General features: G+C 47.6%; 1 protein-coding gene across 2 annotated transcripts in view; it reads left to right on the forward strand.

The window, feature by feature from the left end:
* The window catches only part of LOC137435456 (F-actin-uncapping protein LRRC16A), a 210,878-nt gene that overhangs the window by 153,184 nt on the left and 31,365 nt on the right, over window positions 1–26,329 (forward strand). Inside the window, exons 28-33 of one of the 2 annotated variants that reach the window (XM_068129246.2) lie at window positions 4,115–4,202; window positions 7,013–7,090; window positions 7,957–8,023; window positions 8,560–8,753; window positions 8,930–9,024; window positions 22,702–22,908. In XM_068129246.2, the coding sequence (XP_067985347.2) occupies window positions 4,115–4,202; window positions 7,013–7,090; window positions 7,957–8,023; window positions 8,560–8,753; window positions 8,930–9,024; window positions 22,702–22,908 (729 nt within the window). The remainder of the gene's footprint in view (window positions 1–4,114; window positions 4,203–7,012; window positions 7,091–7,956; window positions 8,024–8,559; window positions 8,754–8,929; window positions 9,025–22,701; window positions 22,909–26,329) is intronic. The other variant, XM_078784298.1, reaches the window with a different exon arrangement.

Here is a 26,329-nt window from a genome sequence, read left to right on the forward strand (position 1 = left end):
TGATAACATTTATGTTGTTTTTTTCCCCTCGATCATAGAGAAGTTGTTTTTGATTTGGCAACAACAGAGAAACAATTTCATGTGAATATTCATGTTTTGTTACTTCGATTGTGTATATATCCAACTTTGCGTTCACTAAGTAGACAGGGGATCATCTTCACAATGATTTAGCGCTGGTCAATCTTTCTGATACTATTATAGACAAGCTACATTCACACTGTTGGCAAATGTTTGCTTCTTTGTCAATAGTTATTTTACTACCAAGTGTAGTCTGGTAGATATCTCCTTCAGAACTTGATGATGCATTGAACTATCTCGACCTTGAGCATTAAAAAAATCAAATATAGAGTTTAAGGATTGCTAATAGACCTTGAGCTTTAAAAACTAGAGAGTTCATAGAACACGATACCCCGCGCAATGTTTAAGTCTATACAGTACTTCAATTTTAATAAAGTATTGATTTTAACGATTGTTTAAAAAAAATCCAAAAGTTTAGTGCTGTTGTAAGTTTAGTGCTGCAAAACTAGAGGTTCTTGAGGAAGTATTATGAAGGCCATTTGTGTTCTACTGTCGTCAAGTATGTAATTCAATTTAAATGAAATAAAGATTGTAAATGTCATATTGAAGGAGCTCGGGCTCCCACGTCGATCGGAAGAATAGACGCGACAAAAAGCTGGAATTCGTCCGAGTTGCTTTATTCAAACAAAACACTCAGGTACTCTGAAAAGCCCGTTTATCGGGCAGCAATATATATACACACATTATCCCGGAGCGTTTGCCCAGGAAAGGCGAGAGGGGGCGTGGCCGAGCGTCCTAGCTGCGGCCTGGCAAGTTGAGGGCGAGCCTGCCCGGGCATGCCCGGGCGTCCCGACCGAGGCCTGGCAAGTTGAGCGCGGGCCTGCCCGGGCGTCCTGGACGAGCCCGGCATGGTGATCGCTCCGCGTCCTTGATAGGTGCAAGGCGATTGTGAAAACCCAGCGGTAGCCGCTACAGTATAATTAAATTAATTCTGGGTATTACCGCAGGTTTGCAGTGCCTAAAGCATTACATTAGTTCTTTGTGCCTGTTGCTTTTATCCTTTATATTGTTTAAAAAAATTTTTCCTCTTTGGAATGATTTTCAATTTTCTTTGGCTGCTAGGCAAGCAGACAAAGTAAAATAAATGATCCCACTCCTCTGCGCATGTGCGATCGGGACGGATTCAAAGCCAAAGTACGTTAAAACAAAAGTCTTGGCTTCCTATTCATGTTCCGATTCATGTTCAAAATATGACATTCCATTCACATAAGTTGTTCCTCCATCATAAACTCATGATCATAAACTAAATAGACAGACAGTCAGACACTTCACGTGCTCGGGTGCAGGGGAGGAGGGAGCTTTGAAAAAATCAATAGAGTTTAAGACTCATAGAAGAGCTGGAAAAGTGACTGAGTGATTGCTGAGCAGGACAATAGATGGACAAACGGGCAAGAAACAGTGCCGCCTCCTTTACTCCTCTTCCCCTCAACGTTGCCTGCACCCCGAACTCCATACCTTGAAAAGGAATTGTAAAAATTGGGTGAAGCCTGAACCTTCATCGAAAAACATATCTGAGATTCACTTTCCAGGAAATCAGCATTTTGTCAATTGAAATGCTCCAGATAATATAAATGAAAGCCAAGATGATAATACAAGGGACATTCAGAGATCGGAAAACATTTGTTGCTGTTTGGAGCTAGGCTATAATGCATACAAACAGAACTTTCTTTCCAAAGGTGTGTGTGTGTGTGTGTGTGTGTGTGTGTGTGTGTGTGTGTGTGTGTATGTTTGTGTGTATGTTTGTGTGTGTGTGTGTGTGTGTGTGTGTATGTGTGTGTGTGTGTGTGTGTGTCTGTGTGTGTGTGTGTGTGTGTGTATGTTTGTGTATGTGTGTATGTTTGTGTGTGTGCGTGTGTATGTGCATGTCATTGAGTCGGGTTTAGGGTTGTGGGGATGCACAGAGGTTTCCCACCCAGATAATGCTGTGCACTACTTGGTAAAAGGCAGTGCCACTTACTGTGCCCCTTCTCTTCCCGTAATCAAGTTAAACAAATAAAGGAAGACAAACTGGCTTGTTAATGTTTCTCTCTAAAAGTCATTGATTGCTCTTCTCAATTTTATCGCGAAATGCACTTCCTTGAATTACGGTACTTCAGTTGCATTATTACACCAATCATAAAATCGAACTCTGTTTTTACTTGAAGTGCAGGCACAATGTTGCCTCTTGGAGCACACAATTTTCATAAGGTAGTTGTAAGACAGCTCTTTCGAGATTTTGCAGTCCTTTGTGCTAACACCTTGGACAAAGCCTAAATATCTGCTTCCATCCTCTTTGCATGGGTAAAAATGATTTTAAACCAGCCTTTTCCCATCAGGACTATCATGGACGAACCTTTATGAGAAATAAAACACAATGAATAAATATTTATCATGAATAAATGTTGCCTCAAGCAAATACGTTAAACACATGCAGACAATATACTGTATATATATATAATTTTTTAATTATTATTATTATTCTTTTTTTGTTACGTTTGTGGGGTAGAGGATGAAATGCCATAGCACAGGCAGGATTGTATGATATTAGCGTGGACCACGGACACGTAGGAGACGTCTCTATGTACTAAGTAAGGAAACTGTAGCGTAAGACTGTTTATGTGTCTTAACACAGGGGTTGGTGGAGCGGTGTTATCTAGAATGGGGTTAAGTTAGTTTTCCCCCAGTTTGTGATTGCCTCCTGTGGTTTTCCCTACGTTTTTACATTCACAAGGCCGGCAATGCAAAACCGTCCATTAACCCACCATAACCGGCAGAATTGCCGCCAGAAGCCGAACATTCTCGATCGACGGCTAAACTCCGCCTCAAAAGGATCGTAACCCGTAGGCCACGCCCCGAGTTTCGTCATTGGTCGAGAGGATATGAGGTGTTTCAACGGAGCTCGACCACAAGTCGGGTGATGTCAGAGAGCAGGGAAGATTCGAGCAGGAAAGAAGAAGAGTCGCTCACTAGCTCTCTCTCTCTTGGTCTTTTGTCTCTTGGGTGGCTCGGCTACTGTGGCCCGCGTGCGCTTCTGAACAGAGTTTTCGGATTCCTTTGTGGCACTTTTGAATAGTCGAAGGAGGAGGTATTGCTGGTCTGTGGTGCTATTCGGAGGAGCTGGGGGCCGTGTTGTGCTGGCTGGCCCGGGATTGAGCGGGAGACATTTGGCTGCCTGCTGCACGGCTCGGTGTGCTCGAATGATTGACCGGTGTCATTTTTGGTCGCTTCGACGCGAGTGGAAACGGAAACGTCTCAAAGTCTGTCTGAGTCTGATTTATGTCTGAGTGGAAACGTCTCAAAGTAGGATTTATTTTACCTCAACCTTTATTTTGTTGTGCTTGACTTATATTAAACCATTATTGTGTTGCATTTTATGTGTTGTGTTTCTTTGTTGTGGGTTTCGGGAATCAACCCGTGTGTTTTATCCAGGTAAGCACCTTGCCTCCTTCACCCGCGCGCGACAGACCAACCGCCAGTTTCAGCTACGTGCCTCGGAGTTAAAACCGTTACGGCTATTCGTCACGCAGTGGTGTTAATCGCAGGTCTGACACGACAATATCAATATATATATATATACACACACACACACACACATAAAAACACAAATGGACAATTAAATGGCCAGTTGTGGGGGTACTCACCAAAATGTCGGACCAAGATTGCATTTTGGGACAGGATAGGTGTACGTCTTGTACTCCAAATCGACTTATCTCTGAATGAAATACATAAACATAGGGGCAACACCTGGTAGAATAAACAGTATACTGCAACGACTCAGGGTATTTTAAACCAATTTCAATGGCTGCTAGAAGACAGGGCAGTATGTAGAATCATACTAACATAATCATAAGACTTTAAACAAACAAAGAAAAAATTACCTATTTTTGGGGGCAACCCCTCCTCCTCCCCCAACCCCATATACCTCCTAAGACCCCGATTTTTCTAATGACATGAACAACATCACCTAATTTTAATCTGGTTGTTTTCAAGAGAAGAGTTTGTATGTAAAACATCTTAATTTTACACTTTCTTTCACCTTTTCCACTTTCGTTGTCAGAGAGGTCAGTCTTGATATGTCCTTGAAGCTTACCAACCAAGCGGTGGATAGGTTGTTGGACCTGCTATCACAAATGCAACGACAGCTGGTAATGTGTGCAGTTGTTATTGTTTTTTGCACGTAAAAAGTTGATTATGAAAGCATCACATTGTCAATATATGAATTTTCTCTTGACAAAAACTTCACCGCTGCCTAAACTTTTTATCTCATGGTTATGACCGCTCTTTGATTTTCATTGCATCTCCAGATATTAATGAGTATATCTACACAAACTTTTTATTCTCCTTTCTTTTTTAATTGTACTTGAGTACAATAAATTATTTACTGACAAATTTTGCAGCATTTTTGTTAAAGCTAACAGAAATTTGCATTCAAACAACTTGTACGTGACCTTCAAATTATATTTCAATTAGAACGGCACTCGGTAGAGCGAATACCTCCGCCATCACCCTATGGAACCTCGACTCATCTGTAAAGAGAATAGCAGCCCAATCTTGTCTCCTGAACCTCAGACGTTGTCCACACCAAACTGGGCACGCATGTCAACGACATGGCAACAAAATCGGATGGACTGCTGGTCGTCGTGGTTGGATGTTATGCTCGCTTATTGCCTCAAACAGGGAACCATGATTGTCATGGGGCCCGCAAGGCTAACCCCCGCTCTAGCGGGGAAAATGGCCTTAAAACGATCATTCATTTTTTCATTCAACCAACCCCTGATAGTTCTGGCTCTGATTGGTCGCAAGCCAGGGATGCTGCGAGCTGTCAAAATTTCTGTCTGGAACTGATTCTGGAAATTGCACCATCCGGATATGGTTATCCTGCCAACGTGACGAAACACATGGTTGCCCAGAATGTGGATGGTCTCTGATGTTTCCTTTTTTTTTTGATAACATCTCTAAAGTGACTGTATCGTGTTCCAATGAACACCAGAACGCATACATAGCACAACGTTTTGTGGCATTCCTGTCTCAAATATGCCGATAGGACATAGACGTTCATTTTTCGGAAAGGTGTGGCATCATGTTTTCGACGTTTAGACATCAATAAAAAAAATTTTTTTAAATCACAACTGAGATGGTTCCCCAAATCGTGCTGCGTTGCAATTAGCTCCGTACCACATGTAGCACTGTCACGTGACTCAGTACACGTGCAATGCAATATGTGCATGCAATGTACAGTTTGCACTTGCAAATTGGGGAACAGGTCAAGGCGCTTATCCGCTGACCATTATATTGCTAGGGCACATGTCAGTATCATTTTGTGTAATTTTTTATGGTGCACAGGAACTTATGGTGAAAATCGACAAATGCTTGTGCGCTATCCTTTCTCGACTTTTAGTTGATAAACCCATCGTTTGAATTTTTTATGTTGAAGGCTCCAGTGACGGACTATATAGTCCTCATCGAGGCCAGGCCTTAAATAAAAGAGCTGCATTGATAGAAAAGTGAAGAAAGAGAGAATACTCTAAGAGTTTTTGCAGAAGTAAAAAATCTGCTTTTTAAAAAGGGAAATGTCGTAAGTGTTTGGAAAAAACATGAGAAGGTTAAGAGTTCCAGAGTTTGGCAGTGGAGGGGAAGAAACAAACATCATAACGGCTCACCCTTGAGTTGCCAATGGCCCCACAATAATCATGCGATGTAATGGCTTATCGAGGTATAGAAGAGGCATCAAGTTCTTGGGAGCAGAAACCGAAGTAATATCTGTAGAAAAGAGAAAGAGCCAACTTTGCAGCGTAGTTCGAGCGGGTCGAGTTTTGAGATCAGATTGGAAGAGTTAATAACCTTTATTACCTAATAACCTAATAACCTTTATAAAATAATAATAATAAGCCTTTAGAGGCCATTTTTCCCCGCAAAGCGGGGGTTGGCCTTTTTCGGGAACCGTGGTTGTTGTTGTTTTTTGGTCCCCTTTTTGAAGCAATGTTTTACGGCCAGATGCCCTTCCTGACGCCAGCCCTTTTTGCCGCCTTTAACGACAAACAGGGAATTACCAGTGAACTGGTACTCAATTAGCCCACTTCGGAAGGATGACAGGCTGAGTCAACCCCCCTGGCGTTAATTCAGCGATCGACCGGGATTCGAACCCAGGATCCTAGGATCCTAAGCCGGCACCCTAGCCGCTAGCCCAACACCAGGGTTCAGATTGGAAGAGTTGATAAGTCGAATTACTTTTGATTCAATTCTGTCCAGTAAGTGGATCTAGAACCTCCCCAGATGTGAGAGCAGTACTCTATACAAGGACGAATCAATCCTTTATATAGTTGAAGCAACTGTTCAGAGGAGAAGAATCTTCGACATCTGAACAGGACTCTTAGTTTCTTCGAGGCAGACTTAGCTATTTGTGTAATGTGTGGATTCCAGGATAAATTTGATGTTGGGGTAATACCTAGCAGGTGTATTGAATCACATGGTGTAATTGTGGAGCTTTCAAAGGAGACTGGAGAGTTGAGAGGAGTTTTAGAGACAGAGATGGGAAGAAATGAAGTTTTAGAAGCATTAAACTTAACCTGATTACATTTGCCCCACTGGGAAATATTGTCAAATTCCGAATTTAAGGAGGTGACTGTGATCAAATGAGATGTATGTAGGCTGAGTAAGGGAAGATGGGGCAGATGGGAAAAACATGGAGGAATGTAGAACTTTCTGCGCCAGCAGATTGCCAGTTGTATCGCCAAAAACGAATATTCCTCTATCGTCTGACGCAATGCATATGTTTCACAAGAGCATGTGACTTGTACAGTTTCACAAATCACAATCAAACAGTTTGACTAATGAAAAAGTGATTTTAATGTGGAAGTGCTCGGTCCATGTAGATCTTCGTTTTGATCTCTTGCCAATGCAGAAAACATCTTTTTATAAACTCTGAGATTATCTCTTTAATGCATCTTTCATACAGGGGAAACAGCTTGAAAAGCAAGGGCAGATCATGGCAGCCACTCCGGAGGAAGATTTTGCTTCTGAGGGTCTTCGCAAGGTACGTCTATGTCGACTGTTGCCCAGACATCGGATCTGTTACAATGATCATTTCCCTGCATCATACATGAGTTCAAGCAGACTTTTAACGAATATCATTAAACAATTGCAGTTGACTTAAATCGTTTGTTCTATATTTCATCGTTGTTATTCCGATGATTTTGTGCCTGGTACATGGATTTATGTAATACTTCGTGCAATGATTTTGTGCATGTGTAGATATTAAATGTGGTATCAGAACATGCTCTTTTCGTATCGGATGATCTTTGTCTGCATACGTGTGATTATAGATACATTTGTTTTTAGCAATAAAACTCAACTTTCTGGCATAGTAGTTTGTGAAGCTTTGCTATTGATAATTTATAAGCTTGGTTTTGGGCTTGACAGTTAAGTTTAAGGACTTAAGATCTTAGGGTCTTGAGTTTGAGCCCCTGTGGTACCGTTAAATAACACCAGGTGGGTTGACTCAGCCTGTCAACTTTCTGAGGTCGGTAAAATAGGCATGTTATCTCCGGCACCTTGAACAAGTTCCAAATTCATGCTTAAACTGCGGGTAGCAAGTAGTCTGGTTTTCTTGGGTATTCTTTACACTAGCTTGCACTGCTTGCTATCACAGGTTGTGGTTGCTGTGTGGTCAGCAGTTAATCCATTTCTTAAATTGAAAGGAGTGATTTCCCCCTTTCCCCTCCCCCCCGCCCACTAGACCCCCCCCAACCCCCCTCCCACTTTTATGCACACTATAAACTGGGAGTATTTAGAGTTCGTTTCATATAATTGCTCTTACTTACTTATTGCAATATTTATTGTCACATGGATCATTTTTTTTAATGTCTGGCTGGAGTCTAAACTGGTCCTTCTTTTTTTTAGACATCACCAAACTTTCGACGAAGCCAAACGCGCAGTCGGAAAATGCGACCTCTCTCTCTTGATTTTGGTAAGATTGTCTTCCTTTTTTTTATTCCATTATTATTCAAACCTGCTTTATGCAAAAGGAAGCCTGGTGCTGGCTTAACAGTGAAGGTGTCTGGCTGGCTTGAGATCTCAGGGTCCCAAGTTCAAGGTCCTGTCATATCGTTGAATTAAGACCAGGTGGGTTGACTCAGCCTGTCATCCTTCTGAGGTCAGCAAAATGAGTACTAGCTTACTTGGAAGAGTGAGCCATTCGAGTCAACTGCGTCAGAGTGGCAATCTGTACAGAATTGTGCCCGATAACCTAGGAACCTGATTTGGCAGCCCTATGCATCAGAAGATGCAAAAGGACTGGTCTTCTTATGCAGAATGAGACATTCAAAAATCATAAAACAACATTTCAAAGTTCTCGATCCTGTTTTAGATATTTTAACTTGCAGTACCTAACTGAACCACATGTTGGTTAAAACAAGAGAGAAATACTTGTTTCGTTCATAATAGCCATTGAATACTCTTAAGCTTTGGACATATCTTGAGCATCACTTTTTCTCTCCTGCCAAGAAGTTGAAGCGGGCATAGAAAAGGCATCGGCCAGTGGGAAAACAAGGGAAAACCGACAGGCCAAAGGCTCTGGAGTGGGTGGGTCTGTGGATCCCTTGGCATTGCCATCGGAGGAAGACCGTCAGCTCGAGCACGTGACTAGATCCCGACCTGCTCGTCCTGGCAGGCCTGGCAGACCACAACGTAAAAGCCCGGTACAGTGCATGGTCATTTTTAATGTGCATTTTTGTTGCAGGTTTTTGAATTTACCAACAATTGAAACAAAATGAGTGACGCAGGAATCATATTATGATGCCACTGGACTTCTAAAGTCCAGCAGAAGTTTAACACATGGTGTGATCTACTTGAATGTTCTTTTTTTATTCCTTAGCCAGAGCAAAATAAAGACCAAAATGGGATCGATGAACATGTGGATGAAGGTGTGGATGATTTCTTCAGAAAGAAGATTTTGCCACCTGAGCTTCGGTATGTTGAGAACTGTGCGTGAGGATATTGCAGTTTTCCCCAAGTTGGTCTCCTGTATACACAAATATTGCTGTTTCTTCCACCGAGCCATTTTCCTCCATCTTATTTTGCTTTATGCTCTGCATGTATACAAAGTCAACGCATGTGGAGGTGCTATAACATAGAATGAATCAGGATGTAACAGAACAAAAGGAACAGTAGCAAGAGGGGGTAAACACAGCAACATCAGGGTTCAGAGTCAAAATCGAGGGAGACCTAGATAACTAAGGGATGTGGGAAGAATGAGGGGTAGGGAAGGATGCACGGGATTGACAAGATGGATAGAGAAGCAAGCTCTCAGTAAGGAAAAACTGAAAATTTGGAAAGAGATATACTTGCGGAGGAATAATGGGGGTACAAAAGATCATTATTTTGGATGGAAGATGATCTGAGAACAGAGGTCTTGAAGAGCTAGAGGGGAAACATGGATTGAAGAGATTGTGGAAGTTGGTTCCACAGGCTGGAAAAACAAAGGAACGAGGGTGGAGGTGAGCATTGATTCTTGATTTGATTCTTGAATCACTCAAGAAGTGATTCTTGGTTTTGGGAGTTTCACCATAAGGGGGTTGCTGGTGGACCGTGTGTGCCCTGCTGAAATGTTTTGGCCTCAGGAGGGATGATGTCATGATGCTCATGACCAATCGTGAGTATTTCTATAGTTGAGAACTTTTGTTAGATAAGTTACTCCTCCACCCCCTCAACCAAGGGTTAGGGTTAATGTTAGGGTTTGGGAGTTGAGAATTTGACCAGGGTACTAGCGCACAATGGCCAACCCTATTTAAAAGGTACTATGGGATCTTTACTATTCATAAGTTCATGTTAACAGATAGGACAGCCAATGTAACACCTTTGAAAGACTGTGCACTCATTGGTGCCCTGCCTGTGAGGCACCATGTTGGCAGTTTATAGTTGTCCCATGAAATGAATACAGACTAGACAGTTTAAAAGCTGAGTTTGCTACCTCTGATCTGTCATCACCTTTCTCACTTGATCGTAGAATAATTTTTATTTTATTTATTTTAGCATCCCATGTCTGATTGGTTGTTGTGTTCGCAAATGCTTGTCATTGCCCCAGGATTGTGTTTTTTCTTGGAGTTCTCCTCAAAGAACTTCAATGCAGGAGCCATTAGGCCCATGAAGCCCATACAATGGTTACCAACCTATGGTTATTTGTCTGTGCTCCATCCTTCTTAAATGCTGAGCATCAAGCAAGGAAGCCGCACTAACCATTTTTTAATTCTTTGGCATGACCTGGCTGGGGTTCTTTCCGACGACCGCCCAAACACAGAGTGGACGCTCTCACCATTACACCACCGATTCTGCTTAAATATTGATGAAATAACATTGCATAATATTTGAGTCCAGCAGTTGGTTTGACTATTGTGTTGATTTCGATTTTGGGGAAAATGAAAGTCCACATTGCAGGCTTTGAACTTCCTCCAGCACCACATCTATAAAATAGCCAGTCTTTCCGGCATCTTGATTGGCTTGAAGCGCGGTGCTACGCGCGCTACTTGTATAGCAAGGAGGAAGCGGACAACGCGGTAAGTTCAAAGGGTCTTTATTACGAGAACCCCACTGTAGCACTGGAGCGCTCCGGGCAACGCGCCCGGTGTATATCCCGCGGCCACGCCTACCCCTCGGGCGTGGCCGCCGCCCACTTGGTGCGCGGAATGATGCCCTCACGCCAGTGAGCTTTCGTGTCCGCCACACGCGCCCCCCCAGCATTCCCGCGCACCTGGAGGGCCAGTTTGCGGGGCAAACGGATGACCCGGCCGAAGCGCCCTCTGGCGACTGGCAGCGTCCGGGGTGCAGGGATGCCAGCTGGGATGCCTCCGGCTGCACCCGGGATGGGTGCAGGACCGGGGGGCGGCGGGCCTGGGCGGTGCCGGGGGTCCGCCCGCAGGGAGGCGGTCCCGACGCGGGGGCCGAGCCACCGGCGGTGGGTGGTCCATGTCGAGGTGGGCCGGCTTGAGGCGATCCACTGAGACGCGGTCGGGAGTACCGCCGATGTCCAAGGTGAAATGCTTCACCCCGGTCTCCAGCACGCGGAAAGGCCCATCGTACAGGGGCCGCAGTGGTGTCCGGTGGGCGTCGTGCCGGACGAAGACGTACTCCGCGGTGCGAAGCTCCGGGGCGACGTGCGTAGGTGGGTGCCCGTAGTGCGCCGTCGGCACCGGGGCGAACCTCCGGCCGGTCTCCTGGAGCGCTCCTGCGCCGCGGACCATGGTGCCGTGGGGTCGGGGAGGAACTCGCCCGGCACCCGCAGCGGTTGTCCGAAGACCAACTCCGCCGCGGGTGCGCGCAGGTCGTCCTTGAGCGCCGTCCGGAGGCCCAGCAGGACCCAGGGGAGCCTGTCGACCCAGCCGCCGTCGCGGAGGGTGGCCCGGAGCGCGGCCTTCAATGAGCGGTGGAACCGCTCGCACAGGCCGTTGGCCTGGGGGTGGTAGGCCGTGGTTCGGTGCAGCTGGACCCCGAGCCCCCGCGCGACCGCCCCCCAGAGCTCCGAGGTGAACTGGGGGCCGCGGTCGGACGAGATGTCTGAGGGGGCGCCGAACCGGCTACCCAGGTGGCGATGAACGCCTGCGCGATGTCCGCCGCCGTCGTCGCCGCCAAAGGCACGGCCTCCGGCCACCGTGTGGTGCGGTCCACCATTGTCAGGACATGGGTGAAACCCCACGAGGGGGGCAGAGGTCCAACCAGGTCCACGTGCACGTGGTCGAACCTATGTTCCGGCACCGTAAACGCGGCCTGGTCCGCCGCCATCTGGGCATAGTCGATGCCAAGGTGGACTGCGTGGGCGACGGACCGGGAAAGGCAATCCGCCACCGGGTTGTCCTTCCCCGTGATGTGCCGGATGTCCGTTGTATATTCGGACACGGCCGAGAAGTGACGCTGCTGCCGGGCCGACCACGGCTCGGCGACCTTGCCCATCGCGAAGACCAGTGACTTGTGGTCGACGAAGGCCGTGAACGCACGGCCCTCGGGCAGATGGCGGAAGTGCCTGACCGCCAGGTGAAGCCCGAGCAACTCGCGGTCGAAGGTACTATAGCGGCGTTCGGGCGGGCGAAGCTGCTGGCTGAAGAATGCCAGCGGTTGCCAGGCACCACGCACCCATTGCGCGTGCACCGCGCCCACCGCGTAGTCCGAGGCGTCGGTGGTGAGGGCGATGGGTACATCGGGCGCCGGGTGCGCAAGCATGGTGGCGTTAGCCAAGGCGAGCTCCGCGCCCGCGAACGCCGCGTCCATCTGCTCGGTCCAGGTAACGTCACCTTTGCCCGGCTTCCCTCGGAGGGCCTCGTGCAAGGGGCACAGGAGCTGGGCGATGCGGGGCAGGAACCGATGGTAAAAGTTTACCATGCCCAGGAACTCCTGGAGCCCCTTGATTGTGCGGGGGCGCGGAAACCCCTTCACCGCCTCCACCTTGGCAGGTAGGGGGACGGCCCCGTGCCTGGTGACGCGGTGCCCCAAAACTCGATGTCGGCGACGCCGAACCGGCACTTGGCGGGGTTCACGCTGAGGCCATGCTGGCCCAGACGTTCGAAAAGCGTGCGGAGATGGTGAAGGTGCTCTTCGCGGGACGCGCTGGTGACGAGGATGTCGTCCAGGTAGACGTAGACAAAATCCAAGTCGCGCAAGACGCTGTCCATTAGTCGCTGGAACGCCTGAGCCGCATTTTTCAAACCGAAGGGCATCCGAAGAAATTCGAAAAGTCCGAACGGCATGATGACCGCCGTCTTCGGGATGTCCTCCGGCCTGACGGGGACCTGATGGTAGCCGCGTATGAGGTCCACTTCGAAAAGAAGGACATGCCCGCCAACCGGGCGGAGAAGTCCTGAATGTGGGGGACGGGGTAGCGGTCGGGGGTGGTGGCGTAGTTGAGGCGCCGGTAGTCCCCGCACGGTCGCCATCCCCCGCCGAGCTTTGGCACGATGTGGAGCGGCGACGCCCAAGCACTCTCGGAGCGCTGCACGATGCCGAGCCACTCCAGCGTAGCGAACTCCGCTTTAGCTACCGCGAGCTTCGTCGGCTCGAGGCGGTGTGCCCGGGCGTAGACCGGTGGCCCGGCGGTGGGGATGTGGTGTTCCACCCGGTGCTTGACAGCCCCCGCCGAGAAGGTGGGCCGCGTGAGGGCCGGGAAGCCGGCGAGGAGGCGGGTGAATTCGTTCGCTGCCGGAAACGTACAGATGAACCTGGCCGGAACCGAACCGCTCAGCAAGCCGCTCGGCGAGCCGCTCGATGAGCCGCTCCGGGAGCTGCTTAACGAGGCGGGCAGCGCGCAAGCGAGCGAGCTGAACGTCTCAGCCTGGACAAGCCTTCTGTGCTTTACGTCCGCCAACAGGCCATTGGCACAGAGGAAGTCCGCGCCAAGCAGTGCCATAGGCACCTCGGCAGTGACGAACGACCACCGGAAAACCTGCCCTCCGAACCACAGAGAAAGGCAGCGTTTTCCGTACGTGCGAATGGACGTACCGTTGGCAGCAAGCAGCGCGGGGCCCCGGCCCGCAGTCTGCTTGTCGGACGTACCGGCGGGAACGACACTCACCTGCGCTCCTGTGTCGCACAGGTAACGGCGCCCGGATAAGGTGTCCGTGATGAACAGTAGGCTGTTTGAACGGCCGGCGCTCAGTGCCACTACCGAGGGCCGGCCCGGGCGTTTCCCGACCTGCTGAATGAGCACGGCGGGCGACATTGCCGAGCCTCGTGACCGAACTGGGCGTGGAAAAAACACCAGGTTGGCGGCGGAGGCCGTGGTTTTCTCCACGGCGGCGGTGGTGGGCGGGGCGTGGCGGCGGCCACGAGGTGTGCATCAGCATCAGCCACGAGGTGTGCATCAGCCTCGGGATTCGCGACGGCCGCGCCAAAACTCGCCTGCGTGTCCAAAGCCGCGAAGAACCTGTCGGCCTCGGCAGCGAGAGCTCGGGGTTCCGTCGTCGCAGAACCGGCCAAGGCGAGGCGTACTCGTGCCGGCAGCTGGCGTCGAAATAACGCCCGGAATAGAGCGTTCGGGGTTTCGTCGCCCATCAACAACAGCATATGGTCCATGCGGACCGACGGTCGCGTGTCACCGAGCTCGGGGAGGTCCAGGAGGCGGTCAGCCCGTGCGTCCACCGTGAGGCCGAACGTGGCGAGGAGGAGACGCTTGATCGCCTCGTACCTGCCGTCGGCCGGTGGGTTCCTCAGGACCGACACGACGCGAGCGGCCGTGCCGGGCCCGAGGGAGGCGACCACGTGGCAGTACATGGTCTCGTCCACCGTGATACCTCGAAGTCGGAACTGGGCTTCTGCCTGCAGGAACCAAACTTCGGCTTGAGCCTCCCAGAACTCGGGGAGTTTGATTTGGACCGCGTTGGTTGCCATTGCTGTGGCGGGTTCGGGAGGTCAGCGACGGCTGACCAGAACGTTGGAGGGTCACCAATGAAGCGCGGTGCTACGCGCGCTACTTGTATAGCAAGGAGGAAGCGGACAACGCGGAAAGTTCAAAGGGTCTTTATTACGAGAACCCCACTGTAGCACTGGAGCGCTCTGGGCTGCGCGCCCGGTGTATATCCCGCGGCCACGCCTACCCCTCGGGCGTGGCTGCCGCCCACTTGGTGCGCGGAATGATGCCCTCATGCCAGTGAGCTTTCGTGTCCGCCACAGGCTGATTTTTTATTTTTCCAATCAAATGGCTCTACTTTGTTTAAGTTTTCATTTTGCCTTTTTTCTTTTCTTCATGAATGCCTTTTTATTTTCTCTAACCCTAACTAGCAACAGTTGAGAGGATCAGGCTTTTGTACATCATCTTACTAATACAAACTGTATTTTATATTTGTATATCCAGAATTGATTGAGGAGATGGGGCTAGAAACATCAACCTTTTCATCCAGGTGTAGTTTATCCCGGGCTGCACGTTCAATCGGTTCTTGATGTGAAATGTTCACGCTTGATTAACATAGTAATTCAAAGGATATATATTCCTGCCATATTTGTGTATCTAATAAATAGATGCCCCTAAGACAACAAGGTGATGAAGGTGTGCTTATTGAGCCCAAACTGATTCGACACATATTTCAGAGAAATTGATGGTTCTATATATAAACATCGGGGCAATACCCCTGGCGCTCACCTGGTAGAATAAACAGTATACTCCACCGACTAAAGATATTTTAAACCAATTTCAATGGTTGCTAGGAGACAGCGCAACATGTAAAATCATACTAACATAATCATAAGACTTTAAACAAACAAACAAAAAAATACCTATTGGGGGGCAAATACTTATTCTATCCAGGACAACCTGATGGATTGATGGACTGCCGGACTGATGGACTGGCAGACTGATGGACTGGTGGACTGATGGTCTGGCAGACTGATGGCCTGGCAGACTGATGGACTGGTGGACTGATGGACTGCCAGACTGATGGACTGACGGACGGACTGACAGTCTGGCAGACTGATGGACTGACGGATGGACTGACGGACGGACTGATGGACTGGCAGACTGATGGACTGGTGGACTGATGGACTGGTGGACTGATGGACTGGCAGACTGATGGACTGACAGAAGGACTGATGGATTGATGGACTGACGGACTGATGGACTGACTGACGGACTGATGGACTGACGGACTGATGGACTGACTGACTGATGGACTGACTGACTGATGGACTGATGGACGGAATGACGGACTGACGGACGGACTGACGGACAACGCGCCATCGCATAAGCTCCCCTGAACTTCGTTCCAGGTGAGCTAATAACCATTCCTTTCATGTCGTGAGGCGCATAGGAGCTGCCGAGGCAGTTTCATTGGCTAAGGAGTACAATCCTGGACGGGTCTTCACTCCGACACAGGATACTCAAATGGCTCATTCATCCAAGTAAGGTGGTACTCATTTTGCCGACTTGGAGGGATGACAGGCTGAGTCAACCCATCTGATGTTAATTAGACAGGCCCTTGAACTCAAGACCCTAAGATCTTAAGCCAGCCACCTGAACCGTTAAGCCAACACCAGCCATCCTCTATATATAGTATCTGTGAAAAAAGCGTTGATGTTGTTGTTTATTTTCTACAAGGAGGGGATTTTTATTTTCTACATGTGTTTACAAAGCCATAATAATCCTCAGATATCACACACATCATTTTGCTATTTGTTTCAATGACCGAGTTAGTAGGATTGCTCAAACATAAACACACTCGCCTCTGAGCCATCAAACCTCAGCCCAGCTATAAACTGTCGCCCTGGTGCTTCACAGGCAGGGCGAGGCATCAACGTGGGCACTTTGAGTGGACGTTAAACTGGGTGTTCAGTTTGCCACCATTAGGTGGTGGACGTTAAAGACCCCACGGTGTCCTTCAGGAAGAATAGAAGTGTTATCGCACTGCACTCTGAACAAATTCCATATTCTTGTCTAAAACTGCGGGTACCAATTGGTGGTCTTCTTGGAGGTTCCTTGGCACCAGATTGCAATGCTTGTTATCTCAGAGCAGAGTCGGCGTCAGAACAAATCTAATCGGGGGGCATTAGGGTAACCACGGGGGGGGGGGGCACAAACTGCCGTTCGAGAACTCAATCTATGATGTAAATGCTTGATAATAAGAGTTTGCCGTCAACAATCAACACACCAACCCAGTTACAATTATTTAAAAACATGCTGCAAAGTCTCTCTCTTACACACACACACACACACACACACACACACACACACACACACACACACACACACACACACACACACACACACACACACACACACACACACACACTGCACTGTGCCCCCATACTGCACAAAATATAGCCTACGTGCAAGCCACGTCTCTGTCTTGCACCTCTTTCACTCTCTCACTCACTGCACTGTGCGCGCCATTGGACCATCATTTGAAATAGACTATTTTTCTCCACTCTTACCGAATAAATGCAGACAGACCCAAAAATCATTCAACATTTTGCGTAATAATCATGAAAGCCAAGGCTGGCATCATGAAGTGAATTAACCGCATGGCTTACCTTCAGAAGAGTTGCAGGCGGCGAGTGTTGGTGCTGAACCTCCTAAGAATGGTGTCCTTCCTCTCAGTTGTGCATTTTCGGGTTAAGTCCCCCTCAAACGCTAGCTGGACCAACTGGGCCTTTCTTTTGTGGAGCATTGCGTGTCTGCGGTCCGAAAATACGTTTCTCAGAGTGGAGAATGAGTTCTCGCACATTGCTGTGGAGGCGCCAAATGTTGAGGCATGTTTGAAAGCAGTCAGTACACTGGGCATTCCGATCAGATGTGTGTGGTACTCTGAGGGGATGTGCTGTGTCGTCCAATCAATCCCCCTCGATTGGCTGTGATTGTTTTTGTGAGCTGAAAAACTGTTTAGCAACTTCGTACTCTGCGTCAATTATAGGCGATCGTGGCAGGTCCATAATATGCTTCACAGCCTTTACATCAAGAAATGTATCACTTTCTGGATTCAGTGCAACAAGTGCACCGGCCAAGTGTGAGTTCCGCTCGCTGAATCTGTGATCCATCTCTCCAAGCACTGAACAGTGTTGTGGTGCAGTCTCTGAAGTTCTGTTTTTTCGTCATCATCCCTGTGTCCTGTAGTTCCCATAACGACATACTCATACATATTTGTGTTCGCTTTGCGTCTCCGTTTGGGGATCGCGGGTCTCAGTGATGCGCTGGCAGCCGTGGCCATGTCCCACACCTTATTAAACTCCTCGTCAATGAGCATGCTACTTCCTCAAATGTGACCTGATGCAAATATGACCAACAGGGTGTTTTTTTTTGTTTGTTTTTTTTTGTTTTTTTCCATTTCATTTAGCGAAAAGATTTTCACTTTTAATATGATAAATATAAATTAATTAATAAAACGCAAAGTTTGGCGCCAAAGGCTTGGCCTGTGGGTGGGGGGGGGGGGGCACAATAACTAATTTGGGGGGGCATGGCCGGCGAATGCCCCCCCATGACACCGACCCTGTCTCAGAGTGATGTTGTTGTCTGGACAGCAGCTTTTTAACCATTGTTACCCTCGCAGGAGGAGAGGGTGTTGCATTTGTGCCCGTTTGTCTGTCTTTGTTTGTTTGCTTGTCTATTTGTCTGCACAGAATAAATATGATTTTCTCGGCAACCGTTGGTCCGATTGACGAGAAATTTTCACGATAGGTGAAACTCAACCTGTAGAATTTTTTTATGATAATGCTGACGTCATAGGTCAAGTGATATGGCCGTCATCTTGGAAAAACCGAAAAACTTTGCACCTCTTTGCATCAGCCCACGGGTCCTAAAATCCTGCTCTGCCGCTCTATCTCACCCTCTCTCTGTTCTTTTCACCCTCTCTTTTGCTCAAGGTCATCTGCCAGCATCCTGGAAATCAGCAAACATTACCACTTTACACAAAAAAGGTGCAAAAACAGATCCTTGCAACTACAGACCAATCAGCCTGCTCCCAATTATCAGCAAAGTCATGGAATCCATCATTGCTTCGGATATCAAATCCTTCCTCTTCTCCAATGGCTTGATCTCTGATCATCAATTTGGATTCAGACCTGGTCATTCTACTCTGGACATGCTGCTTCTGCTGTCTCAACAATGGATGGAGGTCCTCAATGCCAAACAGGAAATCAGAGCCGTCTTCCTTGACATATCACGTGCCTTCGATACGGTCTGGCACCCAGCTCTGCTCACCAAACTCTCCTCCTATGGTATCCATGGAAATCTCCATGCATGGCTTGCGGAATTCCTCTCTGGTCGTAGTCAACGTGTGGCCCTGAAATGATTTCTCTCATCTCCCCTTCCTGTTCAGGCTGGAGTTCCCCATGGCAGTGTTCTGGGCCCTGTGCTTTTTCTGGTCTTTATCAATGATCTCTCCGACTCTCTGGAAAATCCTCTATCTCTTTGCTGATGACTCCACTCTCTGCCGCACCATTCCTCTTCCCTCAGATCGGCAGTCTGCAGCCTCCTCACTCTCTGAACACCTGGACAAAATCACAGACTGGTCAAACAAGTGGAACATGTCTTTCAATCCTGACAAATCTCACACTCTTACTATGTCTCTCTGAAAAGATCGACTGGACAACCCTCCCATCTACTTTCTCAAAAATCCTCTCCAAGAAGTTCTGTCGCTCAAGCTTTTGGGTCTCACTATCTACCATGATCTTTCTTGGGAAAACCACATTTCCAAGCTGGCCTCCAAAGCCAGTCGCCGACTGGGCATCCTCCGTCATGCGAAGTCCTTCCTCGGCACACCTCAGCTCCTCACCACATACATGGCTTTCATCCGCAGCTCAATGGAATACTGTTCTCCCCTATGGGCCGGTGCTCCTGCCTCACACCTAGCTCGGCTTCACGGTGTTGAAACCAAAGCTTTCAGAATCATTGGAATCTCCCGTGATGAAGCTATCTCCGAGGGCCTTTCACTCACTCACCGCAGGCAGGTAGGTGGTCTTTCTGTCTTCTGTCGACTCATCTCCGGCCTTGCTCCCCCAGCTCTCTCTGTGCTTTGTCCCCAAAATATTCCTACAGGTCGCACAAGATCTGCCAGCAACCCTCTTATGGTTAAACTGCCAAAATCAAGAGTCTCTGCTCACCTTCACTCTTTCATTTCTCTTTTCTCCTGCCTCTGGGACAAACTCCCACACTCCCTTCAATCCCACTCCTCCATCCAGGTCTTTAAAACAGCTGTTCACCACCATCTCTTATCTTTCCCCATCCAAAACCTTGATCTTTTCTACCCCCACTAATTCACCCCAGATCCACCTTGTTTGAAATTCCAACTTCTTTCCTGGAAGTCCCGGCAGTGTCCATATGTTTTATACCTCTGCCACCCCCCTTCCCATGCCTCCCCCCCCCCCCCAAAGCCCTCTCCCTCCCACAGATCTCTCGATGTCCCTGCTCTCAGATGTTGTGTTTGTGTTCCTCCCCCTCTCGCCCCATCTTGTCTACCGCTCCCCATGTTATATGTTTTATGTGTTGGTTTGTCTTTCTGTGTGATTAATGTTAGCTCTTTCACAAGCCTCGATCTTGTATACAAAAAAAAAAAAAAAAAACCCTCTATATCTCTGAAAGCACCGCATCGAAAAAATTGAGAGATGCTCATTGTAAATAACTCTCCATGGGGATTAAAATATGTTAATGATGATGTCAGGTTTGTTTAGGCTGGAGTTCCCCAAGGCAGTGTTCTGGGCCCTGTGCTTTTTCTGGTCTTCATCAATGATCTCTCTGACTGTCTTGAAAATCCTCTCTATCTCTTTGCTGATGACTCTACTCTCTGTCGCTCCATTCTTCATCCCTCAGATCGGCAGTCTGCAGCCTCCTCACTCTCTGCAGACCTGGACAAAATCACAGACTGGGCAAACAAGTGGAACATGTCTTTCAATCCTGACAAATCTCACACTCTTACGATGTCTCTCCGAAAAGACCGACTGGACAACCCTCCCATCCACTTTCTGAATAATCCTCTCCAAGAAGTTCTGTCACTCAAGCTTTTGGGTCTCACTATCTGCCATGATCTTTCCTGGGAAAACCACATTTCAAATCTGGCCTCCAAAGCCAGTCGCCGACTGGGCATCCTCCGTCATGCGAAGTCCTTCCTTGGCACACTTGAGCTCCTCACCACATACAAGGCTTTCATCCGCAGCTCAATGGAATACTGCTGTCCCCTCTGGGCTGGTGCTTCTAGCTCGTCTTCACGCTGTTGAAACCAAAGCATTCAGAATCATTGGAATCTCCCGCGATGAAGCTAACTCCAAGGGCCTCTCACTCACTCACCGCAGGCAGGTTGGTGGTCTTTCCGTCTTCTACCGACTCCTCTCTGGCCTTGCTCCCCCAGCTCTCTCTGGGCTCTGTCCCGCAAATATTCCTACAGGTCGCACAAGATCTGCCTGCAACCCTCTTATGGTTAAACTGCCAAAATCAAGACTATCTGCTCACCTTCACTCCTTCATTCCTCTTTTCTCCCGCCTCTGGAACAAACTCCCTCACTCTCTTCAATCCCACGCCTCCCTCCAGGTCTTTAAAACAGCTGTTCACCACCATCTCTTATCTTCCCCCATCCAAAACCTTGATCTTTTCTACCCCCGCTAATTTCACCCCAATTCCACTTTTTTGAAATACAACTTCTGTCCTGGAAGTCCTTGGTGTCCTTGTGTTTTATACTTCCCCCACCCCCCCCCCCCCCTTCCCACGCCTCCTCCCCCCAAGCCCTCTCCCTCCCACACATCTCCCTGCTCTCAAATGTTGTGTGCTCTCAAGTGTTTGTGTGCTTCCTCTTCTCTTGTCTTCCGCTCCCTCTTTTTATATATTTTGTTTGTCTGGTTGATTTGTTTGTGAAGTAAATGTCAGCTCTTTCTCGAGCCTCGATTCAGTATACAAAAAAAAAAAAAAAAAGGGTCATAGGTGCCTCCATTATGACGTCATAATTCGAAAAATACAAAACTTCATCCAATCAAGATGAAATTTTTTGAGCATCATCTTGGGATAAATTGGTGGAGAAAAAAAAATAACGACAACGTTATCGGTCACGTGGTTCAGCCATCATATTTGTTTTAACACAAAAGCCTTAAAAACCACTGAAAACATCCTGGCGAGGGTCTGCAATCTCCGATTGCTCTTTCTTGTTCTATAAGTAATACCAGTGGCCATCTTTCTGTCAGTTATTTTTCATCCAATTAGGTCAGAAACTCATCTCAACAATAATGTAGATTGATTTACACAATTATTTCCTTTATTCTTCTCAACATCTCACCAACAATTGAGGGCAATTCAGATTTTACAAGTTATGAAAGTCGGATGTTGTCTCTTCTGTTTTCTGGACAATACGACTTTGCTTTTCTCACGTAACATGATCAGGATAACAGATTTATTTGAATAGTTGTTAAATATTGTTTAATCATGCATATTACATGTGAAAAGTTTGTGTTGACTGTCAAATGATGTCAAATGTGGGATTTCGACGTTGTCTCGTGATATAAAGGAGTCTTCTGGTGATTCGTTGCCATTCGTTTTATCCAGGACAACCTATGTTAGATTTTCTATATGGGATTGGTTTCAACACATTGCAAGTCATGGAAGAGTTTCACTCGCATTTGTTCTTCGAAGTTGGCCACGATTGCATGCAAATACAGTAATAGCACATATCCTGTCCGTGATTATCGGAGTTATTTCACTTCCACTTCTGCTGGCACAGATAACAGCACAGTGAAATGAAAACACGTCCATATTGTCTGTCTGTGGTCTGTTTGGGGATTGTCTCCTTCATGAATCTGCTCTGTTGATCTGTGTCGTGATTGGGGTGAGACACATTGCAGACTAATGAGGCAAAATGTCAATATTTGTGTATTTCTTCATCTTATACAATACGAATCGAAGGATCTAGCATGTTAATATTATTTCATATGCAGCCTATGGCTGTTGGTCGCGTCATTGCTGGGAACGTGGCCGTGCCACTGATGCAGTGCCCCCTGCTTCCAGTAAGCTGGTACTCATTTTGCTGACCTCGGAAGGATGACAGGCTGAGTCAACTCACCTGTTTTTATTTAACGACATGACAGGAGCTCAAAGTCAAGACCCTAAGATCTTCAGCCAGCCACCTTCACCATTAAGCCAACACCAAGCTATCTAGCACATGACTCTATAGCACTTCCTAATGCTACCCACTTATCTACCCACAGGATTCGACCTGTTGAAAAGGCAGCAAAACGAGAGGATGCTCCATTGACACGCTTGCTCAAAAGCAACTTTTTAAACGTCCTTTTACACAAACGGAAACGTAACGACCGAGAACAGAGTCGATCTCACCCTTTGACCAATAACAACGTGGTCCCACCATCCAATCCATCCCCTGAACAACGCCAAGCTAACCAGAAGACCGCAACATGGTGAGCAGTCAAAGCACAATATTTCATTGTTATTCTGGTGCAGTGCCAGCAGGAGGCACTGCGGTATTTTGGGTTATTTACGATCAAAATGTGCTGTAAGAGCCAGCCTTTGGTTCTGGAGAATGGCCAAATACACTGCTTCAGGAGATGAATAATAATAATATGCTTATTTTGCCCATGGATACAAGGTCTGGAGAGAGAGAAATTGAGGGGGGCGGGGGGGGTTAGGGGGAGAGGGATGAAAAACAGCAACACAGATATGGGTATAAATAGTGCTTTAATTATAGATTATGCAAATGACACTGGATACAGTCATGGCCAAAAATATTGGCACCCTTGCACCTTTTTCAAATAACTCTCAATTTTCTCTAAAAATAAGTTGAAATTGACAACAGTATTTGGTCTCCACAATTCTTTATTTCACTTTTAATATTACAGAACCTTTGTTTTTGATTCAGAACTTAATATATTATTTTAAATCAGAAAATAAAAAGAAATGGCATTGACAAAATTATTGACACCTGAGACTTCATATTGGTAGCACAGCCTTTGGACAAAATAACTGCAGTCAAGCGCTTCCTATAGCCATGATGAGCTTCCTACACTTCTCTAATGACAGTTTGGCCCACTCTTCTTGTGCAAACTGCTCCAGTTCTCCCAGATTTGAAGGGTGCCTTCACCCAACTGCTGTTTTCAGATATCCCTACAGGTGTTCAATGGGATTTTTTTTTGAAATTTTTTTGGGATACAAAATCGAGGCTCGTGTAAGGGCTAACACATTGAACATGAAAACATGCACAGACACATAAAATATGCAATGAAGGGAGCGGGAGACAAGAGGGGGAGAGAGGGAAGCACACAAGCACAACCACAGAAGAGAACAGGAACGTCGGTAGATCTGTGGAAGGGGGAGGGCTGGGAGAGAAGGGGGAGGGGGGGTACATGGCATAAAGCGAATGAACACTTCTAGGAATTTCAGGAAAGAAGTTGGGGATTGAAAGAGGCGGATTTGGCATGTTTTAATGGGGGTAGAAAATATCAAGGTTTTGGATGGGGGATGGTGATGAACAGCTGCTTTAAAGACCTGGAGGGAGGAGAGGGATTGAAGAGAGTGTGGGAGTTTGTGCCAGAGGCGGGAGAAGAGAGGATTGAAGGAGTGAAGGTGAGCAGAGAGTCTTGATTTTGGCAGTTTAACCATAAGAGGGTTGCTGGCAGATCTTGTGCGACCTGTAGGAATATTTTGGGGACAAAGCACAGAGAGAGCTGGGGGAGCAAGGCCGGAGATGAGTCGGTAGAAGACAGAAAGACCACCAACCTGCCTGCGGTGAGTGAGTGAAAGGCCCTCAGAGATAGCTTCATTGCGGGAGATTCCAATGATTCTGAATGCTTTGGTTTCAACCACGTGAAGCCGAGCGAGGTGTGAGGCAGGAGCACCAGCCCAGAGGGGAGAGCAGTATTCCATTGAGCTGTGGATGAAAGCTTTGTTTGTGGTGAGGAGCTCAGAAGGCCCAGAAAGGACTTCGCACAACAGAGAATGCCCAGTCAGCGACTGGCTTTGGAGGCCAGCTTAGAAATGTGGTTTTCCCAGGAAAGATCATGGCAGATAGTGAGACCCAAAAGCTTGAGTGACAGAACTTCTTCAATAGGATTGTTCAGAAAGTAGATGGGAGGGTTGTCCAGACAGTCGTTTCGGAGAGACAAAGTGAGAGTATGAGATTTGTCAGGATTGAAAGACATGTTCCACTTGTTTGACCAGTTTGTGATATTGTCCAGGTCTGCAGAGAGTGAAGAGGCTGCTGCCTGCCGATCTGAGGGTTGGGATATGGAGTGGTAGAGTGTGGAGTCATCAGCAAAGAGATAGAGAGGATTTTCAAGAGACTGGGAGAGATTATTAATGAAGACTAGAAAAGTCAGAGGGCCCAGAACACTGCCTTGAGGAACTCCAGCCTGAACAGGAAGGGGAAGAGAGAATTCCATTCAGGAACACACATTGACTGCGACCAGAGAGGAAGTCCGCAAGCCATGCATGGAGGTTACCATGGATACCATAAGAGGAGAGTTTGGTGAACAGGGCGGGGTGCCAGACCGTATTGAAGGCACGAGATATGTCAAGAGAGACAGCTCTGGTTTCCTGTTTGGCGTTGAGGGCCTCCATCCATTGTTGGGACAGCAGAAGCAGCATGTCCAGAGTAGAATGACCTGATCTGAATCTAAATTGATGATCCGAGATCAAGCCATTGGAGAAGAGGAAGGATTTGATGTCAGAAGCGATGATCAATTCCATGACCTTGTTGATTATTGGGAGCAGGCTGATTGGTCTGTAGTTGCAAGGATCTGTTTTGGCACCTTTCTTGTGTAAAGCAGTAATGTTGGCCGATTTGCAAGCAGATGGCAGATGACCTTAAGCAAAAGAGAGGGCGAAGAGAATTTGAGAGAGGGTGTGAAAGAGCGGTAGAACAGGATTTTAGGACCCGAGGGCTGATGCCGTCTGGTCCAGTTGCAGAATCAGAGTCGAGGTTTGACAGAAACTTCTCCACCTTGTCAGGAGAGAAGGACACAGAGTCCAGGAGCAGCTGGGTTCAACTGGGTAAGATGGGTACAGAGAGATGGGTTTGGGACACAAGATTTTGAGGCAAACACAGAGTTGAGGCATTCGGCTTTGTCACGTGCAGTATCAACTGTGTAGCCGTTTGAGATAAGGGAGGGGATGGAGGGGGAACAAACACCAGAACCAGATTTGACCAGACGCCACCAGGATTTGGATGAGGGAAACAGGTTTGAGAGTTCAATCTTGGTAGTAGAGAGATAGTGCTTCTTGGCTCTCCTGAGGGTAGACACACACTTGTTCCAAGCTTTGTGAAAGGAACTGAGATTGCCTTCAATTGGATTGGCAAAGGCAAGTTGTGTCAGCGTAACTGCCTTACCACAAGATTCAGAAACTCGATCTGGACTCATTTCTGGCCACTTCATAACAGTCCAGCGTTTTGTCTTGAACCATTCCTGGGTGCTTTTTAGTGTGTTTGGGGTCATTGTCCTGCTGCAAAACCCATGACTTTCGACGGAGACCCAGCTTTCTGACACTGGGTTGAACATTGCGCTCCAAAATGCCTTGTAATCTCCTGATATCATGATACCATGCACACATTCAAGGCTCCCAGTGCCAGAGGTAGCACATTAACTCTCAAAACATCAATGAACCTCCTCCATGTTTGACTGTAGGGAAGGCATTCTTTTCTTTGAAGGCTTCATTTTGTTTTCTGTAAACATAGAGATGATGTGTTTTACCAAAAAGCTCTAATTTGGACTCATCTGTCGACAGGACATTCTCCCAGAAGGATTTTCGCTTATTCAGGTGTGTTTTGGAAAACTCCAGGTGGGCATTCTTTTTTCCATTTCTCAGCAGTGAGGTCCCCCTGGGTCT

This window comes from Myxine glutinosa, chromosome 9 (assembly GCF_964187855.1).
Source record: "Myxine glutinosa chromosome 9, kmMyxGlut1.1, whole genome shotgun sequence".
Lineage (NCBI taxonomy): Eukaryota > Metazoa > Chordata > Myxini > Myxiniformes > Myxinidae > Myxine > Myxine glutinosa.